The sequence below is a fragment of the Leptonychotes weddellii genome, chromosome 1 (assembly GCF_054177405.1).
Source record: "Leptonychotes weddellii isolate Sample4059 chromosome 1, ASM5417740v2, whole genome shotgun sequence".
NCBI lineage: Eukaryota > Metazoa > Chordata > Mammalia > Carnivora > Phocidae > Leptonychotes > Leptonychotes weddellii.
The window spans coordinates 115,107,994-115,127,631 of record NC_138369.1 but is presented as its reverse complement, the minus strand read 5'-3'; the positions used below and the strand labels follow the sequence as shown (position 1 = coordinate 115,127,631).

General features: G+C 35.6%; 1 protein-coding gene across 11 annotated transcripts in view; it reads left to right on the top strand.

Moving 5' to 3' along the window:
- PEX5L (peroxisomal biogenesis factor 5 like) overlaps window positions 1-19,638 on the top strand; it is a 223,784-nt gene that overhangs the window by 108,692 nt on the left and 95,454 nt on the right. For 5 of the 11 annotated variants that reach the window (XM_081829969.1, XM_081829943.1, XM_081829975.1 and 2 more), the window contains one exon: window positions 14,500-14,604. The exons of 3 other annotated variants lie outside the window; for them this stretch is intronic. In XM_081829969.1, coding sequence (XP_081686095.1) covers window positions 14,500-14,604 — 105 coding nt within the window. Of the gene's footprint in view, window positions 1-12,122; window positions 12,189-14,499; window positions 14,605-19,638 lie in introns of those variants that run through there. 3 more of the 11 variants (XM_081829993.1, XM_081829952.1, XM_081830006.1) reach the window with 2 other exon arrangements.

The window sequence follows — 19,638 nt, the reverse complement described above, 5'->3', positions numbered from 1 at the left end:
CTAAATGGACAATAAGTTCCATAATGGATGAGTCCAAGTTAAATTCTTACAAAAACTGTCAGTCACTGTCTTTTACTGTGACATAGTTTGTTGTCATTGTCATAACTGAAATCACTATGATATTAAAATATCCAAAGACAAGAAATACATTTCTATTTCCAATTAAGTCTTCTCTAAGACAATGAGCATTTTTTTAATGAGGGGGAAAATGCAAATAACTTCATTTTCACTTTCCAAAGAAAAGGTCAGAGTAACTCTGAGCCTACTGAAATAATTGTTTTTTAAGTTGTTGGAAAGGTCAGGCAGAAAAAAATATTTCTGGAATTTCTAAATCTTGATGTCTTTAACACAGAAAGTTCTAAACAGAGTACATTGTATTTTCACTGAAATTTAAAATCCCTTAAAGCACATTGTCAATGAGGTCTTTACAAACATTTATTGTAGGTAGAAATAACACTAGAAAATGAATCTGACTTTTTTATACTGTTGAATTAAATTGACCATGATACGGATATGGATATAGATATAAATGTGGATAGATATACAATACAGACATTTAAGGATGATAGAATGTATATATGTTATACCTAAAAGCAACTGAGATCTGTGATGAACTAAGGGGAAAAACAGGAAGTAGGCCTTTAAAATAAGTGATCTTCTTGATGGTAACATTTGAGGAAAAGCAATGTATAAGTACCAGAAATTAAAAAGAAGTCTTTGTGTTTTTAGTCTAGTGAAATACCACAAATTTTCAATTAACCAGAACATTCAGGGCCATTTGAGTGTCCTTCAGTTAATTGAAATTTTTCATCACATCAAGATTGACTAAAGGGGGGAAAAAAACCTTTTTTAAAGTGGCAATGTTTCCAAACTGTATTACTGCTTCTTTCTAGATCACTGAGTACAATATACTATACCTAATTCTTTCTTTGAACAATGGGGATATTAGGGGCCTCAGTGCTATTATTTGGTGCATCTTTCTTGACTGAGTAGTCCCCAGGCATCATAGATGGGATGAATAGAGAGTGACTGTGGACATAACTTGGAATCTTCAGAATCCTTCAAATGAGCATTTGCTTATAAGTTAATTTTTATTTTAGACATGAAATTTTCTGGAAAATTAATTGAGAAAGCTAGTTAATTAGGTTTTTGTTTTACTGTACTTGAACATATTAATTGGCCAGAAGGAAATAAAGTGGTATTCTTAATGTGGGGGGGGTAATTATAAATTTTTAGACAAATTGATTTTGATAGGTGTTTAAACCATTTGGAGCTTTCGTCAATTCAATTTGGAGCTTTCTTCAGTGTTTATAGGAATAGCTTAAGTAGAGAATCTAAGACCTCTTATACTTTCTGGGAACCCTTTAAAAGCTTAATAAAATTTGGCATATGTTGAAATGGGAACAACTAGGATCTTCAAGTTAAAGAAATTAACTTTTTTCTGTACATATAACATCAACCTACAGTTAGTATTAATTTCAGTCTGTCTAATGAAATATCTGTATCATGTAGTTGCTTTTATCTTTGAACCTGAAAGACCATAATGCATTATTTAGCAGGATGAAATGAGTTTAGGCCAAATCTCTTTTAAATGTTAATTTAATCTATTTTGATATATATCTGAGAGTTCAGAGGAAGAAAATGTAGAGGATAGCAGAGAATCTATTTTTAGGAGATTTGGAAAAACTTCATAGGCAACTTAAAATTAGCATTATCAAATTATTCTTCTGCCTATTTATAGTGACTTGGGACACAGATTATGAACATATTTCCAGTAGAGGAGACACACAATATGCCTGAAGCAGAGTATAAATATGACCCAACACCTCCATGAACTAAATGGTCCACCAAACTGTTTTAGTTCTTCAGAATTAGAAACAAGATATGAATATGATGCGTATTTATAACTCATCAGATAAACCAATGAACTAGTTAGTAGAAATACATACTTTCGGAACTGCTGGAAATGTTTCAATAATCTCAAGGTCCTCCATGTTGAATCCTCTTTTAGACTTTGAAAGTTGACAGTCATCCTTGTTATTGTGATTATATAACTTTAGTTGAATACATTTCCTGATACAGCTCTATATTTGTCAATCCTAGAGCACGTAAAACATCCTGTGAATTCATTAGCAATCTAATGGTACCTTGGAGTTTTGCGATTGCTGCTCGAATGAGCCAGATATAGACTTGCCTTGGATTTCTATTGTTAGGGGAAGTTCATTAACTTTTTCATTTCATTACGGTGTGGCATTATCAAATTACTCTCAAGGTAATAAATAGTTCTTTCAGGTACTATAGACACCCAGATGCATATGGAAAATAATTTACTTCGCTAATGGGATTTGACTGATTTATAGAATTGTTAGAGCCTATTGAATGCTTACTTATACGTATTCCCTATTTGATCATCACAAAAACACTGCAAAGTCAGTGAAGCAGTTATTAGAACCATTCTCACTCTTAACCTCGAGAAAACAAAATTCTGTGCCATAGGTCACAGAAAAATGTGAAATGTTGTTTGTGGGTCTCAAACCCTGGGTTTACAACTTCATGTCCCATGCTCTGTCAACACAGACCCCTAGTTACTACGAGCACCAGTAACCACATGTCTATAAAGCCATGCTGCCACACACCAGAGGGTTAGGGTGTCCTTTGGCAACTTGGAGTTGATAGATAGGCAAATGGAATAATACCAGAGAAAAGGTAGAAACTAGAACCATTTCCTTCCCTTTCTGGCTTGTCAGTCGAAGGAGAACTTCCAAAAAAGGAAATATGTACTATGGAGAGCGGGACATGAGTCTAGACACAATACAGACACAGGCTTCAAACCCACTAGAATACCGACTAACTGAATGGCCCACCTGGCTGTCCTCTTAGTCCAGCCTCTCGTGTTCATGGGTGTCAATACACGGTGGGTGAGAGAATCGAGAGGTGTTTTTTTCTTTTTTAATAGGCCCTTAAATGGTAGCTTCAAGAGCAAATTTCATGCATCTATTGATATTTATAACCGTGTTCCATATTTGGAATTAGAACTGTGTTTTAGCCAGAAAGCTTGACGGAAGAGTAAAATGAACTGGTACATCACCTGCATAATAATGGAAATGTGAGTTCCAGATTTATGGTGATTATAAAGAGGAAACGTGGCTTTATTTAAAACATACAAGCACTCCAGGAATCCTGATTCCTTTAAAGCCCCTTGTGGATATCATCCCAAGCTGATGTCTTCATACAAAACAGGCCCCACTATCTCTGACAGCCAGAGACAAGCTGTAAGCTCGGCCCCCAAAATAAACTGCAGAGATGTTAGCAAGAGCCTTTGAAAAACAAAAAACTACCTGTGATACATGATTACTTTCCAATTGTTCTATTTTTTCGATTGTTCTATATTTATATATATCTATCAATTATTTTAATTGATATACATATGAACTAATCGAAGTCTCTAAGATATATATAATTTAATAAGTTTTCAGTTGGGAATAAACAACTTCCTTGAAGCATTCAGATTTTGAAATTCTTTTTTTTTTTTTTTAGATTTCTATTTTTTTTATTTATTCTTATGTTAATCCCCATACATTACATCATTAGTTTTAGATGTAGTGTTCCATGATTCATTGTTTGTGCATAACACCCAGTGCTCCATGCAGAACGTGCCCTCTTTAATACCCATCACCAGGCTAACCCATCCCCCCACCCCCCCTCCCCCTCTAGAACCCTCAGTTTGTTTTTCAGAGTCCATCGTCTCTCATGGTTCGTCTCAGATTTTGAAATTCTTAAAAAAAATGTTTTTTCACCAGAAAATTCTTTTCAAGAAGCTCCAAACTATAATTGGAGGTCGTGTGGCTAAAACCTCAATTCAGTTTGAAAAGGCACGGCTCCTGCTGGCAAGGGCTGACCACTCCAGGCACAATATTCATTGGCATTTCTTTTAGGCAAATTTCCCTGACAAGCAGGTCATAGTCCCTTGACAGGACACTACCATAGTGGCCAACTGTGGCCACCTGGGTTCAGAATTTCTAGTTTTCAGTATCTAAGAAGTCCTTTTGATCAGATTAGAAGTAACAAAAGGAATTAGCTGAGACGGCTTTGTAGTAACCCTGTCACGTACTGAATTGTCTTTGGATATTTCTACAGTTTACTGAGGTACTGGAGTGAGACCCCTTTGTGTGATCTTTCATAAGTACTTGTTTAGTTACTCTATTAGTTTACTGGGGCTTCCATAACAAGTACCACAGGCTATGTGGCTTAAACAACAGGAATTTATTTTCTCACAGTCTGGGCGCTAGAAGTCTGAGATCACAGGGTTGACAGGGTTGGCTTCATCTGAAGCCCCTCTCCTTGGTTTCTAGATGGCTGTGTTCCCTCTATGTGTTCACATGGTCTTCCTTCTGCATCCTAATTTCCTCTTCTTAAAAGAATACCATTCGTATTGGACTAGAGTCCCCCAATACCTCATTTTAACTTAATTACTTCTTTAATAAAAACCATATCTCTAAATAGAGTCACATTCTGAGGTATTGGGAAATAGGCCTTCAACATATGAATGGGGGGGCACAACTCAGCCCATAACAGTTATTAATCCCAACTGATTAGAAACTGGTTTCTCACTATGCACTAGTTGCTAGACTCAGTGTCCCCGTCTTGCTTTCTGATCCTTGATTTCTGTGCCTTATTATTAGCCCCTTTTGGTTTAAGTCACCCCAACCCTGGTCTTTGCTTGTTCACTGCAGAGATTCAGACTTAACTGGCTCATGGGTAAGACCTTTTATCCATTCTGCGACTATTCTCTGTCCCTGTTGCTATTATTGAAGTCTGTTTACTTTACACGTCTATTTTCCAGCCCTTTGCCCCTCTTATGTTCTCTGTGGCTTCTAAACTCAAATTCATTACCGTGTTTTCTATATTAGCCCAAAACCAGAAACAACCCAAATGTCCATCAGTAGTAGAATAGGTAAATTGTGGTATATTCAGATGATGGAATACTGCACCATGGTGAGCATGTCATAACTACTTAGTCCATGGATGAATCTCACAAACCATAATATTGCATCTTTTGCCAACTACCTCATAAGGACAATTAGGCCATGGAGCCCATGAGTTCAGCAAGAACAGTTCATAGTTAATATTAATATTTATTGAATACCAACCATGTGACGGGCATCGTGCAAGTGTTTTTACAGATACTCTTATTCAACTCTCACAAATTTATGAAGCAGATAGATAGATAACTTAGAATAATTTACAAAAGAGAGAGCTGGGGTTAAAACTCCTGTCTTCTGACTCCAGTCCAGGTATTGGTGCCCACATGCCTCCTGGCCATCCGTCTTTCTCCTCCACTGATCGTGGAGGCTGCATTGGGTCCGTTAGCGGGTAGTCGCCTCCACCGCACCTGGCCACACACTCACTGGAGTTCACAGCCCCAAGATCTCTCCAGACTTTCCCTAACCCTTGTCCCTAACCCATGAGAGAAACTCTTCATTCCCCTTCAAGGAAGGGGGAGGCATGAGGGAGGAGCCAATCCACCCACTGCCGAAGACTCGCAGAGGACCGTCTACACAAGCAGAGATGCCAGAGTTGGATCCAGAATTACAGAATAGGAATTCCCAAAGCCTCAGCTTCTCTCTTAGAGCTGTTTCAGGCAAGTCAGGCAGATGGAGTACCTTAGCTGAGAGTTTTTTGGCTAGAATTGGCCTAGTTTCTATAATTTACTTTTCTTATGTTATATCAACAAAACTGGGCATTTGGTGACTGGAGAACAAGCTGGTAAAAAATTCTGCACCTGCCAGAAAATGAGGAAAGCCACAAAGAAGCCTACTGAATACTTGGGCTCCAAGGCCATAACTCTTGTTCATAAATTAGTAATAGAGTTTACCTGAAACATTAATAAAGGGGATGAATTTCAGCCCACTAGCTAACAGTCCTCCCCTAGAATGAAAACAGATGCAGTATAATTCTACCTTGGGACATCTGGGTAAATTTGCTATCTCAAATTCAATAATTAGGTAACAATATACTTATTATGTGGTCTTTCCATTTATTTTAAGAAGTTGGCAAGAAGTTGGGGGATGCATCTAATCCCCGATAAGTAAGTCTCACAGAAACTGTTTCATGGTCTTAACCACATATTTACCTATAGGGATTCTTATTTATTGTATTTATTTTGGAAATTTTTCCAGTCTTAGAAAACCTGGGAAAGACAGGAATGATAAAGAAAACAAATTTTTGTGCATGGTTCCTCCAAAGTTTCCTTACTACCTACCTTCAACATTCCAAGATCTTATATACTACACCAAATTGCCTACTTGCATACACTTAGAAACCAGACCTCAAGACTTCTAATTCCTCCCAGAAAGAGGCAGGTCTCAACTTCCCTGCCCCTAAAGTACCACTGATTCAGACTAGTCTAAGCAACTACCCATACTGGTGATGAATGATCATAACACTTCACTTTCTCTTGAGTTTGGAACATTCATCCATTTGTGCAGGTAAGATTCAAGCAGTCTGGAGTACTTGTATTTGGGGAGACATTTTTTTAAAAGAAAATAATAACAAAGTAATCTTTAGGACTTTTTGCTTCTAGTTGTTTTCCTTTCTCTTAAAAATAACCCCAGAAAAGTACCTTGTGTTTTGCAAATTGTCTGAGATATTTAATAAGGAACTGAAAATAACAAGGGTAACCTTTAATTAAGATTACATTTTCATTTACATATTTCACACAATCATTAAAAGCCTCTCAGATACAAATATATTTATAAAAATATAACTTTAAATAACAAACCTGGGATTTATCATAAAATAAAGAAAACAACACCTCATTCTACATTTATTTCATAATTATCAAATTTGTATTATTTATGCCTTCCTCAGTATAAGGCTAAGCAAGGTCAAAAGAAAACAATTTTTTTTAAGCCAGACCACTGTCAGAAGCAAAAAGTTGCGTGTAGGTGCATAATAGAGAAGCTCAATATAGAGATAAACTAGGTTCTAAGTAATTTAGAACCACATCAATCAGAATAAACCTGTAGTAAACTTCACTAATTCATACCTAGTTATAGATGAATGAGAACTGAGTGTTGTTACCTTGACCATTTGTCAAGAAAGCTTGCGAAGCTCACGGAGTACATAAGCCTCAGGGACACAGTGATAGTGAGATGGGAGAATGTTTAACCTTCTCAACAGAACAAACAAATGACAAATTGTGGACAAATGGATCTCTTTAATTAAAAATAAGTCTTATCTGTCCTTCAAAGCAAATTCTAGGCATCTTTACTTGGCAACACTTTATTAATATTAATGAATTTTTATTAGATGCTTGCAACTTTTATTTATTTAAATCTTTAAGGCTTTTCATTTAATTCAGAATTCACTTCCTGTCAAAGTTGGCCATATTATGTGATTACAGTATCTTAAATAATTTGAAAAAGGCCTCCAGTACTTGTATTTATTAAGTAAACTTGAGTGTCTATTGCTATACCTAATCGTGCAAAATGGCTCAAAAGAAGTAAGCATGACCTCTGCCCACTCAAGGCAGTTTCATTGATGAGACACAATCAAAAAACATTTTGTAAAATAAGGATTATAACCAGGTCCCTGGGAGGAGCTTAATCTTCATGCACAACTCAGGAATTTGGAGTACTAGGCAATTCTGCTCCGTGCTTGAGGAACAGAAATTGGAAAAAATGGCAAGGAATACTTTGGAACCAGTTGGTGACTCTGGGCATTGAGGGCTGGTTTTTTGTTTTTTGTTTTTTAGATAAAAGTAGAGACACGGGTTGACTCAACTTCCTCAGGAGTACTCCTGGTTGGTCAGGAACACACCCTGAGGCAGGAGAGAATGAAGTGCTTCTCCTTGTTGTCTGGTGGAGAGATTACATTTTCAGAGTCACATCAGTTGGGCATGCCAGCGTCTTCTGCCTCAGGCCTAAATGTTCCAGGTTTTCTGAGTGTGTTTTAAGAACTACTGAGGTAAAAGCTACTGATCGGGCACCCAGGAAGATTTGTAAGGAGTGTGAGGGGAGACTCCCTGAATCCTAACGAGAGTAGAGAGAGCAGCAGCAGTAGCAAAGGGGCCTGGTAGGGCAGGCACAGCCACGATGGAGGGGGGGAGGGTGGAGCCGGGGATGACAGAGAGCACTGCAGGGACAGGACCGCAGCCCTGGGGACACCACACTGAATGTTGAGAAGAGACAACCCAGGATCAATTTAGACATTAGTCACCGTGGCCACAGTACGTAGGGCCCAAGCTACTTTTAAGGGCCCATAAAAAATGTTTTAATTTCAATCTCTCTTAAAAACAGAACCCCAAAAATGATTGTTAGAATAACAAATGTATAATAATAAATCCAGTCTGGATTATATTTGTCTTTATACCAACGCAGTCATGAGATTTTTAACTTTTATGGAGAAAAGGGACCGTGAAGGCAAAAGTGTTAGGGCCTGGGAAAGTCATCATATACCCTGCACCAATCACTCAGGCCAAAGATAGTAAATGTGTATATGGTGAGCTTGGAATCTTGGTCACTTTTGTGGGTAGAGGTGTAGAGTTAAAGACCGTGGAGATCGTTTAAAAAAAAAAAAAATAGACCATAGAGATTGTTATCCATGGCTTTCTCCCACCTAGTCTCCTTCCTTCCCACCACATGCAGTCTGGAAGGGTACAACAGAAAGTGCCAATTAAACACTGACATGACAGACACCAGGGACACAACAGTGATATGGTAGAATGAAAGACTTCCTAGAGTTCCTAGGATAGGTGATTGGAGAAGTGTGAACCTGTCATCTGGAAAAACAATGCTGTGGAAGAAAAACAAGATGGTAAGGAAGAACTAAATGGAGGTTCAATTAGAAGCCCTCTTTTTAAATGCCCTGTGTCATTATTTTAAACAGAGAGGCAATTTCTTCACTGCAACTTGACTCTCCTTATTAAGGAATCAGAAATCACGTTATTTCTAGCTACAAACAGATCCCCAGACCAATAGTGAATTCATTATGATTTGTGAATTCCACATATGAATGTCTAGTTAAGAGAATTCTGCCCATGCTTCCTAATTGTTTACATCTAAATCTGTGCTTCCTTCTGTATGATTAGAAACAAGGATGGGACCAGTATGCCCAGATTTAGTTCTATTTGTACCAGGTTTATCATTTAGAGAATATTCTGTTGGCGGAGGGGAATGGGGATGAGTTGATTGTAACTCTGATAGAATCAGCATGGTCTGAGCCCTCCTCTATGTTGGAAGAAAGCTACAGGAACACAGAAAATGGGAAAGGACACAATATGTAGGCAGGGATCGCTGGCGTTCAGAGGATACTAGGAAGCATTGCTCTGACATTTTCCCATATTGGGAGTTTGAAGACAGCATGACACTTACCATGACATTTACCTTTCCAAGTGAAAGAAGGTTATCCTGGCTCCGCACATGAGAGACGAGACAGCTGTCAGAAATTATCCTTTTTTTGTGGCCAGTTTCCTGCAGGTGCATTTAAGTCCAGAGTCCAGAATTTATGAGATATACAATTTTTCAACTAGATGCAAAACTGAATATCATTTCATTTCAAACAGTGTTGCTAAAATAATGTCAATGGCAGGGATTTGCTTGCATATATGTATATATGAGGAAATATATGTAATATATTCGTACTTGTAAAGTTAATGGTAGTTTGCCTATTCTTTTTTTTTTTTTAAAGATTTTATTTATTTATTTGAGAGAGAGAGAATGAGAGAGAGCACATGAGAGGGGGGAGGGTCAGAGGGAGAAGCAGACTCCCTGCAGAGCAGGGAGCCCGATGCGGGACTCGATCCAGGGACTCCAGGATCATGACCTGAGCCGAAGGCAGTCGCTTAACCAACTGAGCCACCCAGGTGCCCGGTAGTTTGCCTATTCTTAAAACATTCATCCTAAAACACTGTTTTATCTCCAATATGTAAATATGAAACTTTGGGGAAATGCATGAAAATGTCAGGATTGTTATTTTTATTTTTTTATGCCTGCTTTCTCTCAATTTTTGGCAATAGCACGTATCAATTTTTATAATTAGAACAAAAGGAAGTCTATTTTTAAAATTCATATATTAGATAATTTGGGGTTAGCAGTAATGTTAGTATTGTAGTCTTTTACTTTTACCCTAATTTACTATTTTTCCATTTCTTCTTTTGAGTATCTCTAAGGAAGACACTCTGGATTATTGTTGATAGATTAAGAATAATAAACATAATTTTTAAATTACAATCTCCATAGTAGCAGTAATAGAATCTGTAACTAGAAAATTGCTTATTGGAATTGCATACTTTAAGTATTTCATGCACCCAAAATTAATCTCGGGAAAATCCTAGTAAAGATGTCATTTAATAACATTGAGTTAACATTTAATAAGAATTAGAGTGATGCTACAGCTTATAAACCTAATAAGATCTACAGAATAAAAAGAAGTGTATATACATGAGATCTGTAGGTTAGTTTTCCACAAGGATAAAAGGAACAAAAACATTTGTTTCCAGTATGCTCGTGAGTGAAGTTATGGATGACTGAGTCTTACTGACCATTACACACTGAAGAAAACATTGTTCAAAAAGTTTACTTAGATCCAGACTCTGTGATTATACTGAGAAGTGGCTGCTTCTCAAAACTTAAGTGATATAAAAAAATAATAATAAATAAAATAAATTAAAAACTTAAGTGATATAAACAACCTGCATTTATGGCCATCAGTGAGGGGGGCGTGGGAGAGAAGGAAGCACACAGGCTGGGGGGCAGCTCAGCCACATGCTAGCTTTGAGGCCGTGGCTAAATCACACCATCTCTGAGCCTCACTATCTACCTAGCAAAGATATTTTGTACCCCACAGAGCTTTCATGCGATCGTATAAATAAAAATAGGTAAAATAGCTAGCCAGAGTGCCTAGCACATAGCAGCTTCTCCAAAGAATTTAGTTCCCCTCCCTATGAGACCAGCCTGCAGCCGATACCTCCTCATCCAAAGACATCTGGTAGCTTCACAGCCTGAGAAGATCCTGTGATTTCAGTACTTTGTACTCTGTTGTTTATATACTATATTAACAGAGAGAAGTGAGCCAAAACTGGGTTTTCTTAATAAATGTTAGTATCACTCACTATACTACCTGTGTTTCATTCATTTATGCCTGGTCTTATAATGGAAGTTAATAAAAAGATTATTTTCAAGAATCATTATTTGTTAGAACAGCTATCATTTTATATATTTCACTGGTGAGGAAACAAAATGATAAAAGAAACCAAGAAGTATTGAAGAATTTCCTACAGCAAATCACCAAGAAAAACAGAAATTTCTCCATATGGTGATGTTTTCCAAACAGTCAAAACCATCGCCAAGAAATTCAATAAGGAAGTGGGGAAAGGTGATGGCGAAGTATTACTTGAAAAGAAAATGGCTGAAATAAATTCCTGGCGGGTGTCTCAATGTAACAATCGACTTATAATGTTTCTCTGTTCTTTTCTGTTGTTGCTAAGAATTACATAGAAGCATACAGGCTTGATGGAATCTAAACCCAGTTATCTGCTTGAGCGTGTATTTCATTGTTGCCGCCTCCGTGTTGTTTCAGATAACAGATTAATACTGAGTCTTTGGTGTTGTTATATTTAGAAAATTGAGCTTGAAGTCTAGATAATTATGCACATATAGTTGTTACAATGTATTAAGCCGCTGACTTCAAAAAGGAAAACACTTGCATGGGTTGTATTACTGTGGGCCCTGCAGAGCTGCTAAGCAAAAGTTGTAGAGTTCCATGAATTGCCAAATCAATTATCAGCCAGGTTCTGAATTCTCGAAGTGTTACCCCACAAGATAAAGGGACAAGTCAGAAGGAACACAGCTTGATTTTAAGATACCAGGTGGAGGTGGCAAAATGGTCTAAGGGAAATCTTGCTTTGGTATATGAGTGTCTTCATTTGATTTGGCAGTGGTTTTAGACACTGTATCTGGAACCATGGAGATGTCATTGTGGCAGACCTTCCCATTCTGTTCTCAGACGGTACCACACTTGTAAAAAAGCGAGGCTCACAGGGTAATAACTCAAAAGCCAAAAGGCTATAAAGAAAAAAATTTGCTAGCAGGCACTAACATGGGTGTCATGACTCTTTTCAGGTAGTAGGTGTAACCTTGAAGAAAAAGTGGCACTGTCTTCAAAAAAGTGACCTGACCCTGGCTTTGGTGGGTTTTTCTGCAAGAAATAAAAAGCACCGCATGTGTTTATTATACATCCTTTCTAGCTGACCACTGCTTTGTTCTAGAGTTCAGCATGAAAGGACTAATTTTTGTTTTGTTTTTGTTTTTTGTTTTAGTGAAATGGCATGTCCGTTGCTAATTCTAGCTATAATAGTTGCACATGTGAAAAATATCTATATATAGTTTGTGATTGGTAGCATTTCAAATAAATGGTATATTGAAATATTGACCTGAAATTTTTTGAGATGCTTATCAATTGACATTTTTTTTCTTAGCCCGAGAACAGATTCTGAATTATTATTATTATTTTAAAATTATACCTTATAATATTAGATTTGTTCTTTTAAATATATTAGGAATTTAAATATAAGCATGCCACTTTGTTTATTGCTATATTATTAGAACTTCTTGGAGCATGGAAAGAATTCTTCACAAATGATTTTGCTCTTTTCAAAAAATAAGCTGCAAAGATATTTGTTAAACTATATTTAGTCTGTAAATGAGTGTAGCTTTTAAAGCTTTATCACTTTATAGTATGTAATGTTTCATCCAAATAATTTTTATATTTTGAAAAAATGTTAAATAGTTTAGTAGTGCCATAATAAATATTTCCCCAGAATTCAGAATTGTATGCATCTCTGTTTTAGGAAGTTCACATTGCTTCATAAAGAAAAAACTTGGAATCGTTATGCACCCCAACTTGTTATGCAGTAGATCATTGTTTTTCTTTATTTTTCCAGAAGTCAGTTATTCTAAGAATTGTGGCCATATAAACTTTTCAGAACACAAATGGAAATTACTATGTTATATGTGCTAAATAAAAGCTCAGTAGTTGATATTCCATCGTGGAGATAACACATTATCATTCAATAATGCTAGTTCTGTTGAGTCAAAATAAACCAAAGAAACTTTCAGCATTGTAAAGAGATTCACACATTTTAAAATCTAGTAACTATAGAGGAAGTGTTTCTTTGTTTTCATTAAAAAAAAACCTGCCACTCATTACATTTTAGAAAGTCAATGCCAGAGAAAATAGACAGTTTTGCTTCCTAGAGTAAACCTACCTTCTAAATACTTAAATCCCTGTGGGAGCCCAAGATCATAATGTAATTCCATCCTTTTTTGCTGCATGGAAACTACCAAGATTTATCAATCTCTGCAGTTAATATTGACCCTAGCTCTTAATTCCCTTTCAGTTAACAAGCCCCCATATGTCCATTTTTGTATCTTTGCCTATGATATCCCTATATGCTACATTTGTATTTTAAGTAGATTTACAATACAGATGCTTATATGTGCTCTTAGTATAAAATTAGTTTCTCTAGGGAGGCTTTGCCCAGAGACCTGAGAAAATGGAAGTTTTTGTTTTTAAAATGTTTAAAGATTATTTAATTTTTACATAGTATAAGATGTTTCTAATTGGGTTGGGAAGGTGATATTTTGTTTTGTTTTGTTTTTTCCATTATGCCACATCTACTCACAAAAAACTTAATAATTTAGTAAACTAAAAAGACAGCCAGCATACCCCTTTACAGTCCAAAATTATGCTTGTATGATACAAAAAATGTGGGGATATATAATCAGTGCTTCAATTATTAATCATCCTTTATTTATACCTAGATTTTTGGGATTCTCCAATTAAAAGGCATTTCTAAAATTCTACTAAAATTTTTTTGGTCTCAAAAACATTGAGAGTTGAAAATTTTTTCACCAAGGTCATATCATCTCCACAAAATACACAAGCTGGGTGAATTTCTGGGATGTTAGGCCATTGAAGGATTTTTAGAGGTTTTATGACACTTTTACTCTTTTTATGCCCGATCCACTCAAAAATGACAGACTCCAGGGACCACCCAGCAAAATCCCTCTGTGGGAGTCAGACACTGATCCTGATCCCGATCTCAGACTCCTCAGTGTCATACAAAACACTTAAAGATGTTATAGGAACAATTAGTAAATGAGCATAATAGGCAATCCATAGTGTTTTTAAATCGATACTAAAAAATTATGTTCATGTCATGTACATTGCCTTAAAATATATTATACATATAAAATACTATGTTAAAATTAAATATAATATGTCAGCTGTAAAGGTGAAAAAGTAGCTAACTAAAAGTTCACAAATAATCTCTTTTCAGATTTTGTGTGTTTTCTCCTCAGCCAAAAGCCTCAAGATTCACTTGCAGCAGCCTACCTCTTCATTTATGTTGGATTGCTCTTTAAACATTAGAATATCTTGTAATAATAAGTTAAAGATTTCTCCTGACACAAGTCATTGTTGATTTCACTGTTATAGGGAAAAGGCTCTAGGGCGGCAGATAAGGCTGTTGCCATGGTGATGAAGGAGATACCGAGGGAGGAGTCTGCTGAAGAAAAGCCCCTCCTTACTATGACATCACAGGTGGGCAGACCCATAGGGTTCCTGTAGGAAGCTGACATATGTTAATATATCAGACATTGTGATTTTTAACTAGAAAAAAAAAAACATTAACTTGAACCAATTTTTAAAAAACACAGTTTCAATGAAACAATTATACAATATAAAATGAAAACCAAAATTGCTAAAAAAAAAAAAAAAAGGAAAATTCCATCATTTAGTTATTTGTGGATATTAATTTTCATTACTCAACTTTAGTTTTAAAAAAATGTATGTGCAAGTAAACCATGTTGCTTCTTTATAAAGGAATCTTGTTAACAACTTTGGGAAAGAAATAACAAGTTAATGATACATTTGAACAACAACAACCAAAAAAAAAAAAAATCAAATTCCTGTGAATACATACAAGTTCTATTGTATACATATGTCAGTTTACCAGTAGAATATCTAAATTTTCTTAAATGTTAAATATATTTATGTTGTGACTATGCATACTATATATATATGTCTATACATACTTATGTGGATAACTAATTTACAGGAATGAGCCAGAAGTCCCTGAGTCCCCATGCAGAAAATGGCATTTGTGACCCCTCTTATGCTTAGTGACCTTGACAACAAAAATATCATCTCTATTATAAGCGCATGAGAGCCATTTTCAGCATTTATTATAACAAGGATAGAAAAAAGTTTGCATTTGTATGCAAAGACATGCTGAGACTGTGAATCCTGTATGTCCTCAGGGACTTTTGAAACACCCTGTAAAATCCACATAAATATGTATAATATACTCATCACCACTCTGTGGAACTATCAGTTTTAAATTCTTAAATGAAAAATATTTTTACTTGCATTTATCTTATAATTTAGATTAGATTGTTATCTTAAACATTTCTTTTTTCTCTGTAATGCAATAGTAAATGCAGTGATTCAGATCCAATTATATGAACATGTCTAGAATTAGAAACATGTCCATTTACAGTCCTCATGAAAGGCATTTATATCAAAAGCTAAATTATGGCAACTTATTTTTAGAATATCATCAGATCACATCCCCAGCTGCTGCCAACATGTGTGGTTTTATTTTATTCTAAACACTGTGTTGTAAGTAATGAAAATCATAACAACATACAACAATCAAAATTGAATAATAAAAAAGTTATCAAAGATTCCTAGGACTTTGGGATAAATTTTATATTGTGAGTTTTTTATCCATAAAGAAGAGAGGCTTCTTCCCAATCACACTTAGTAGTAGTTAGAAAGAAATTTGCTTTATATTTACCAAGGTCTCCATTCTTTACTTAATTTACATAGTAAAACATATACAGTTTTACGTTGATCTCCTGCCCTTTGTAGAATCCATATCCAAAATATTCAGCTCACAGTTCCTCAGGTAAATGCTATGGGAGGTGAGAACTAGCTGGGAGTCCTTGGTTAATGACAGCCGTGTTCATCAGTAGATAAGAGCTACCCAGATTTGCCATTGGCATAGTTGTGTTATAACATATCATTCAGAATATCACAAGTTAGGACAGGTTCCAGTAACCAAAATTCTTTTCCCTAAACCATGCATTGGTATGTGCTTTCCAGTAATCCCTTTCAAAGGTCCAAAATTGCCATTATAACCTAAGCTTGAATTTAAAAAATAATGCAAAATATTATTTTTGATTTTTAACTTAGAAAAGAAATTGTGATTATTACCATTTTTTCATATTCAGAACATTTGTGTGTAGCAAGTTCCTTCTTTAATCCCCATCTAACGTTGCATTGACTGTTTTTGAGGTACGAGTTACAATTTTACTGCATGAAGATTATGTAATGCTTTCTTTGATGCATCATATTCTTGTTGTGTACTGGCTAGTTTATGAATCAGCAAACAGAGTTCTGATTCATAAAATGCAATGCACCTGTCGTGTTGATAATTTTACGGAACTAATTCAGTGACAGCTGTGATACAATGATTTCTCAGTCAAATGACGCTTTATTAGTTGACATACTTTTTCCACTGTATACAAGTGGCTTCTTCCCTACTATGCACCAGTGGTGTGCACAAGCCAAAAAGCAGCAGAATGATCCAAAAAAGTGAGTACTCCTCATAGCAACCATAGCATCCACTCTGTGTACCATACCACATTCTTACCTGTTATCCTGTGTGAATGTATCAGTGTCTTGAAATATGTTTGTCCCAGCATCTCCTATAAAGCCCCTTGTGACATAGCGCTACATATGACCGAATACATTGACTCATCTTCATCACTGGCACATCGATACCAGTGGCTCATTCATAGATTCCAGATATGTCCGAAGCTAATTGCTGCTCTCTCAATAATGTCCTTAGGACGATTATAACTGGTTAAATACAAAACCAGTTCTTGAAACCCTGGGTCCCCAACTCGTTTAATAACTGTTCAGTCAACAGGTTGTAAGTGTAGAATAGTTTATATTGAAGCATTTTTTTTGGATTATATGATGATTACAATCACTTTTAGAGAGATTGAACCAAACATACTCCAGTGAAGTCATTTATAGTACACTGAACGAATTGAACTAAAACAGAAGAGTTGGCCGGGTGACCTGAATTCAGAAATTTCTGGGCCCCTGGAAGTTGCTTTTTGTTTAATTTAATTATTAATTCTATATTAACAAACAATATATCAAGCACTTCATAGAAGCTCGGGTTCATGCTGTCCTAGACTAACACTTTAAGTCAAGAGTATGTAAACAAGAGTGCATTGATGAAAGGTCTGAAGGAAAAATAGTATGCCCTCAAGTCTTTGGGGGAAAAAGTTTCTGTAGGCCTGGGCTGTCCAACACAGGAGCTGCTGGTCATACATGGCTATTGAGAGCTTTGTGGGTCCCCACAATTGAGATGGGCTCAATGTATAAAATACACACCTGATTTTGAAGATTTACCCCAAGAAAAGGAATATAAACTATGGCATTAATAATGTTTACATGTTGAAATGATCATTTTTGGATACATTGGGCAAAAAAAAAATACATTCTTAAAATTATTTTTCAACTGTTTCTTTTCCATTTTTTGAAAGTGGCTACTAGAAAATTTTAAATTATCAGTTTCTCATGGTAGTTCCATTGTACAGCATAAAGACTGTAATAATATAAGTTAATCCAACTTGAAGATAGAAGGAACAACTATGTGCCAAAGGATTGATTATATCATTAAAAAAATTATTCTTCTTTATGAGTATAAAATTATGTTAGCGAATGTTTTTTTCTCATAAGGAACCATCAAAAGTTTCCATTTTAACCACCTCCCCTGGTAGGTGGGTTTTTTTTTAGCAAGATATATATCATTCATCTTTTGCTATAGAGCACAGTATCTTAAAACTGTGTGTTTCAGATGTCTTCTTGCTAAGGGAATTTTTATTTTTTTATTTTTTTTGCAAACTCAGCCTTTGTGTTTCTGTCTCCACTCCTTATACCTTGATACTGAAATTATTTTTGTGTCCGATAAACATAAAAAGAATAATGTCCTTGATTGGAAAAACATTCTCAAGGCTACTAAATATAGCCTTGTTTGGATTTCTATTACCAACCTGAAACAATTGCTTTATGTTCTCCTGCCTGCCTCAGTGTTAGTACTACCCTAGCTGTAAACAGTAATATCTATCCATTTCCCCATGAAGAGATTCACATTTTTTTTTAAAGATTTTATTTATTTATTTGACAGAGAGAGACACAGCGAGAGAGGGAACACAAGCAGGGGGAGTGGGAGAGGGAGAAGCAGGCTCCCCGCAGAGCAGGGAGCCCGATGCGGGACTCGATCCCGGGACTCCAAGATCATGACCTGAGCTGAAGGCAGTCGCTTAACCAACTGAGCCACCCCGGCGCCCGAGATTCACATTTTTTAAGTCTAACTTTTCTGTTAAGAAAATAGATAGAGTTGGTTGACATTTAGATCAAGTCAAAGAGTTGAAAGTGATTACATGGTTATCCTTCACTAGACGTCCCCCTGGGACCCATGTGTAGGAACTGGGGTGGAGGGAGGGGAGCAGAGCAGAACCATTAGTACTATTACCAGCTCACAAGAAATTAATTCTCTCGGGTGTCAGAGTTTACTATGACAAAACTCTCAAAGTCTGAATACTTAAAGGAGGGCATGCTAATGATTTCATTAGTCGTCTTGTCTTTTCAATGGATTGAGTCAGTTAACAAAACTTACCATTAGTTTTGATAGGGTCACTATTTTGATGGGCATCGCACAAATTTCTAAACTTGCATAGGACTAATAAAGCCATAAACAAGTAGTGCAATTACAAAATTATGGATGAAAACCTACCTAAAAATGACACATACTTTAATCAACAATGTCACAAATGATAAGGGAATTTTCAAAATGCATAAAAATATATCTATTAAAATCATATTTATATTTTACATAGAAAAAAATCAATTTTTTTCTATTATTTAGATGAGGTAAGAGACATGGTAATCATTACAAATTTTTTAAGTCAACAGTTCAGCTATGAGATACTTGTCAACTGTTTTTCAACTTACTAGCTTCAGTGTTTTAACTTTTAAAATTATTTTTTAAGTACTAAAATATTTAAAAATAAACACAGAATATTTTACTTTAAACTAAAACAACAGTTTGAGATCATCAACCTGAAGTGTAAAAGTATGGGATAATGGATTATTACCATTGACAGACCTTGTTTTATCATGTAAAATGTATTTTGGTTTGGAGTTAATTCTTAGTGATAGAGGTTATCACAAACCCTTAGCTCTGTATTTTTTAATGAAACACCTAAGCAATACATTGTTTAAAGGTAAATAAACTTAGATTGAAGTCACAAAACAAACTATATAAACATACACTGGAGTTTAAGTAACAGGCAGTGTTTAAAGGCAAAATACTCTACTTTCATCTTGGTTAAATATTCCCCTGTAGCTTAGATGACATAACAATTTAATTTTTTAACACTGAAATTAGAGAAATTCAAGTTGAACTAAGACAAATGCATTTTTAGATAAAGTTTTAAAATAGACAATAATTTATTAAAGCTGGATGTGATCCAGCTGAAATTAGAGAAATTA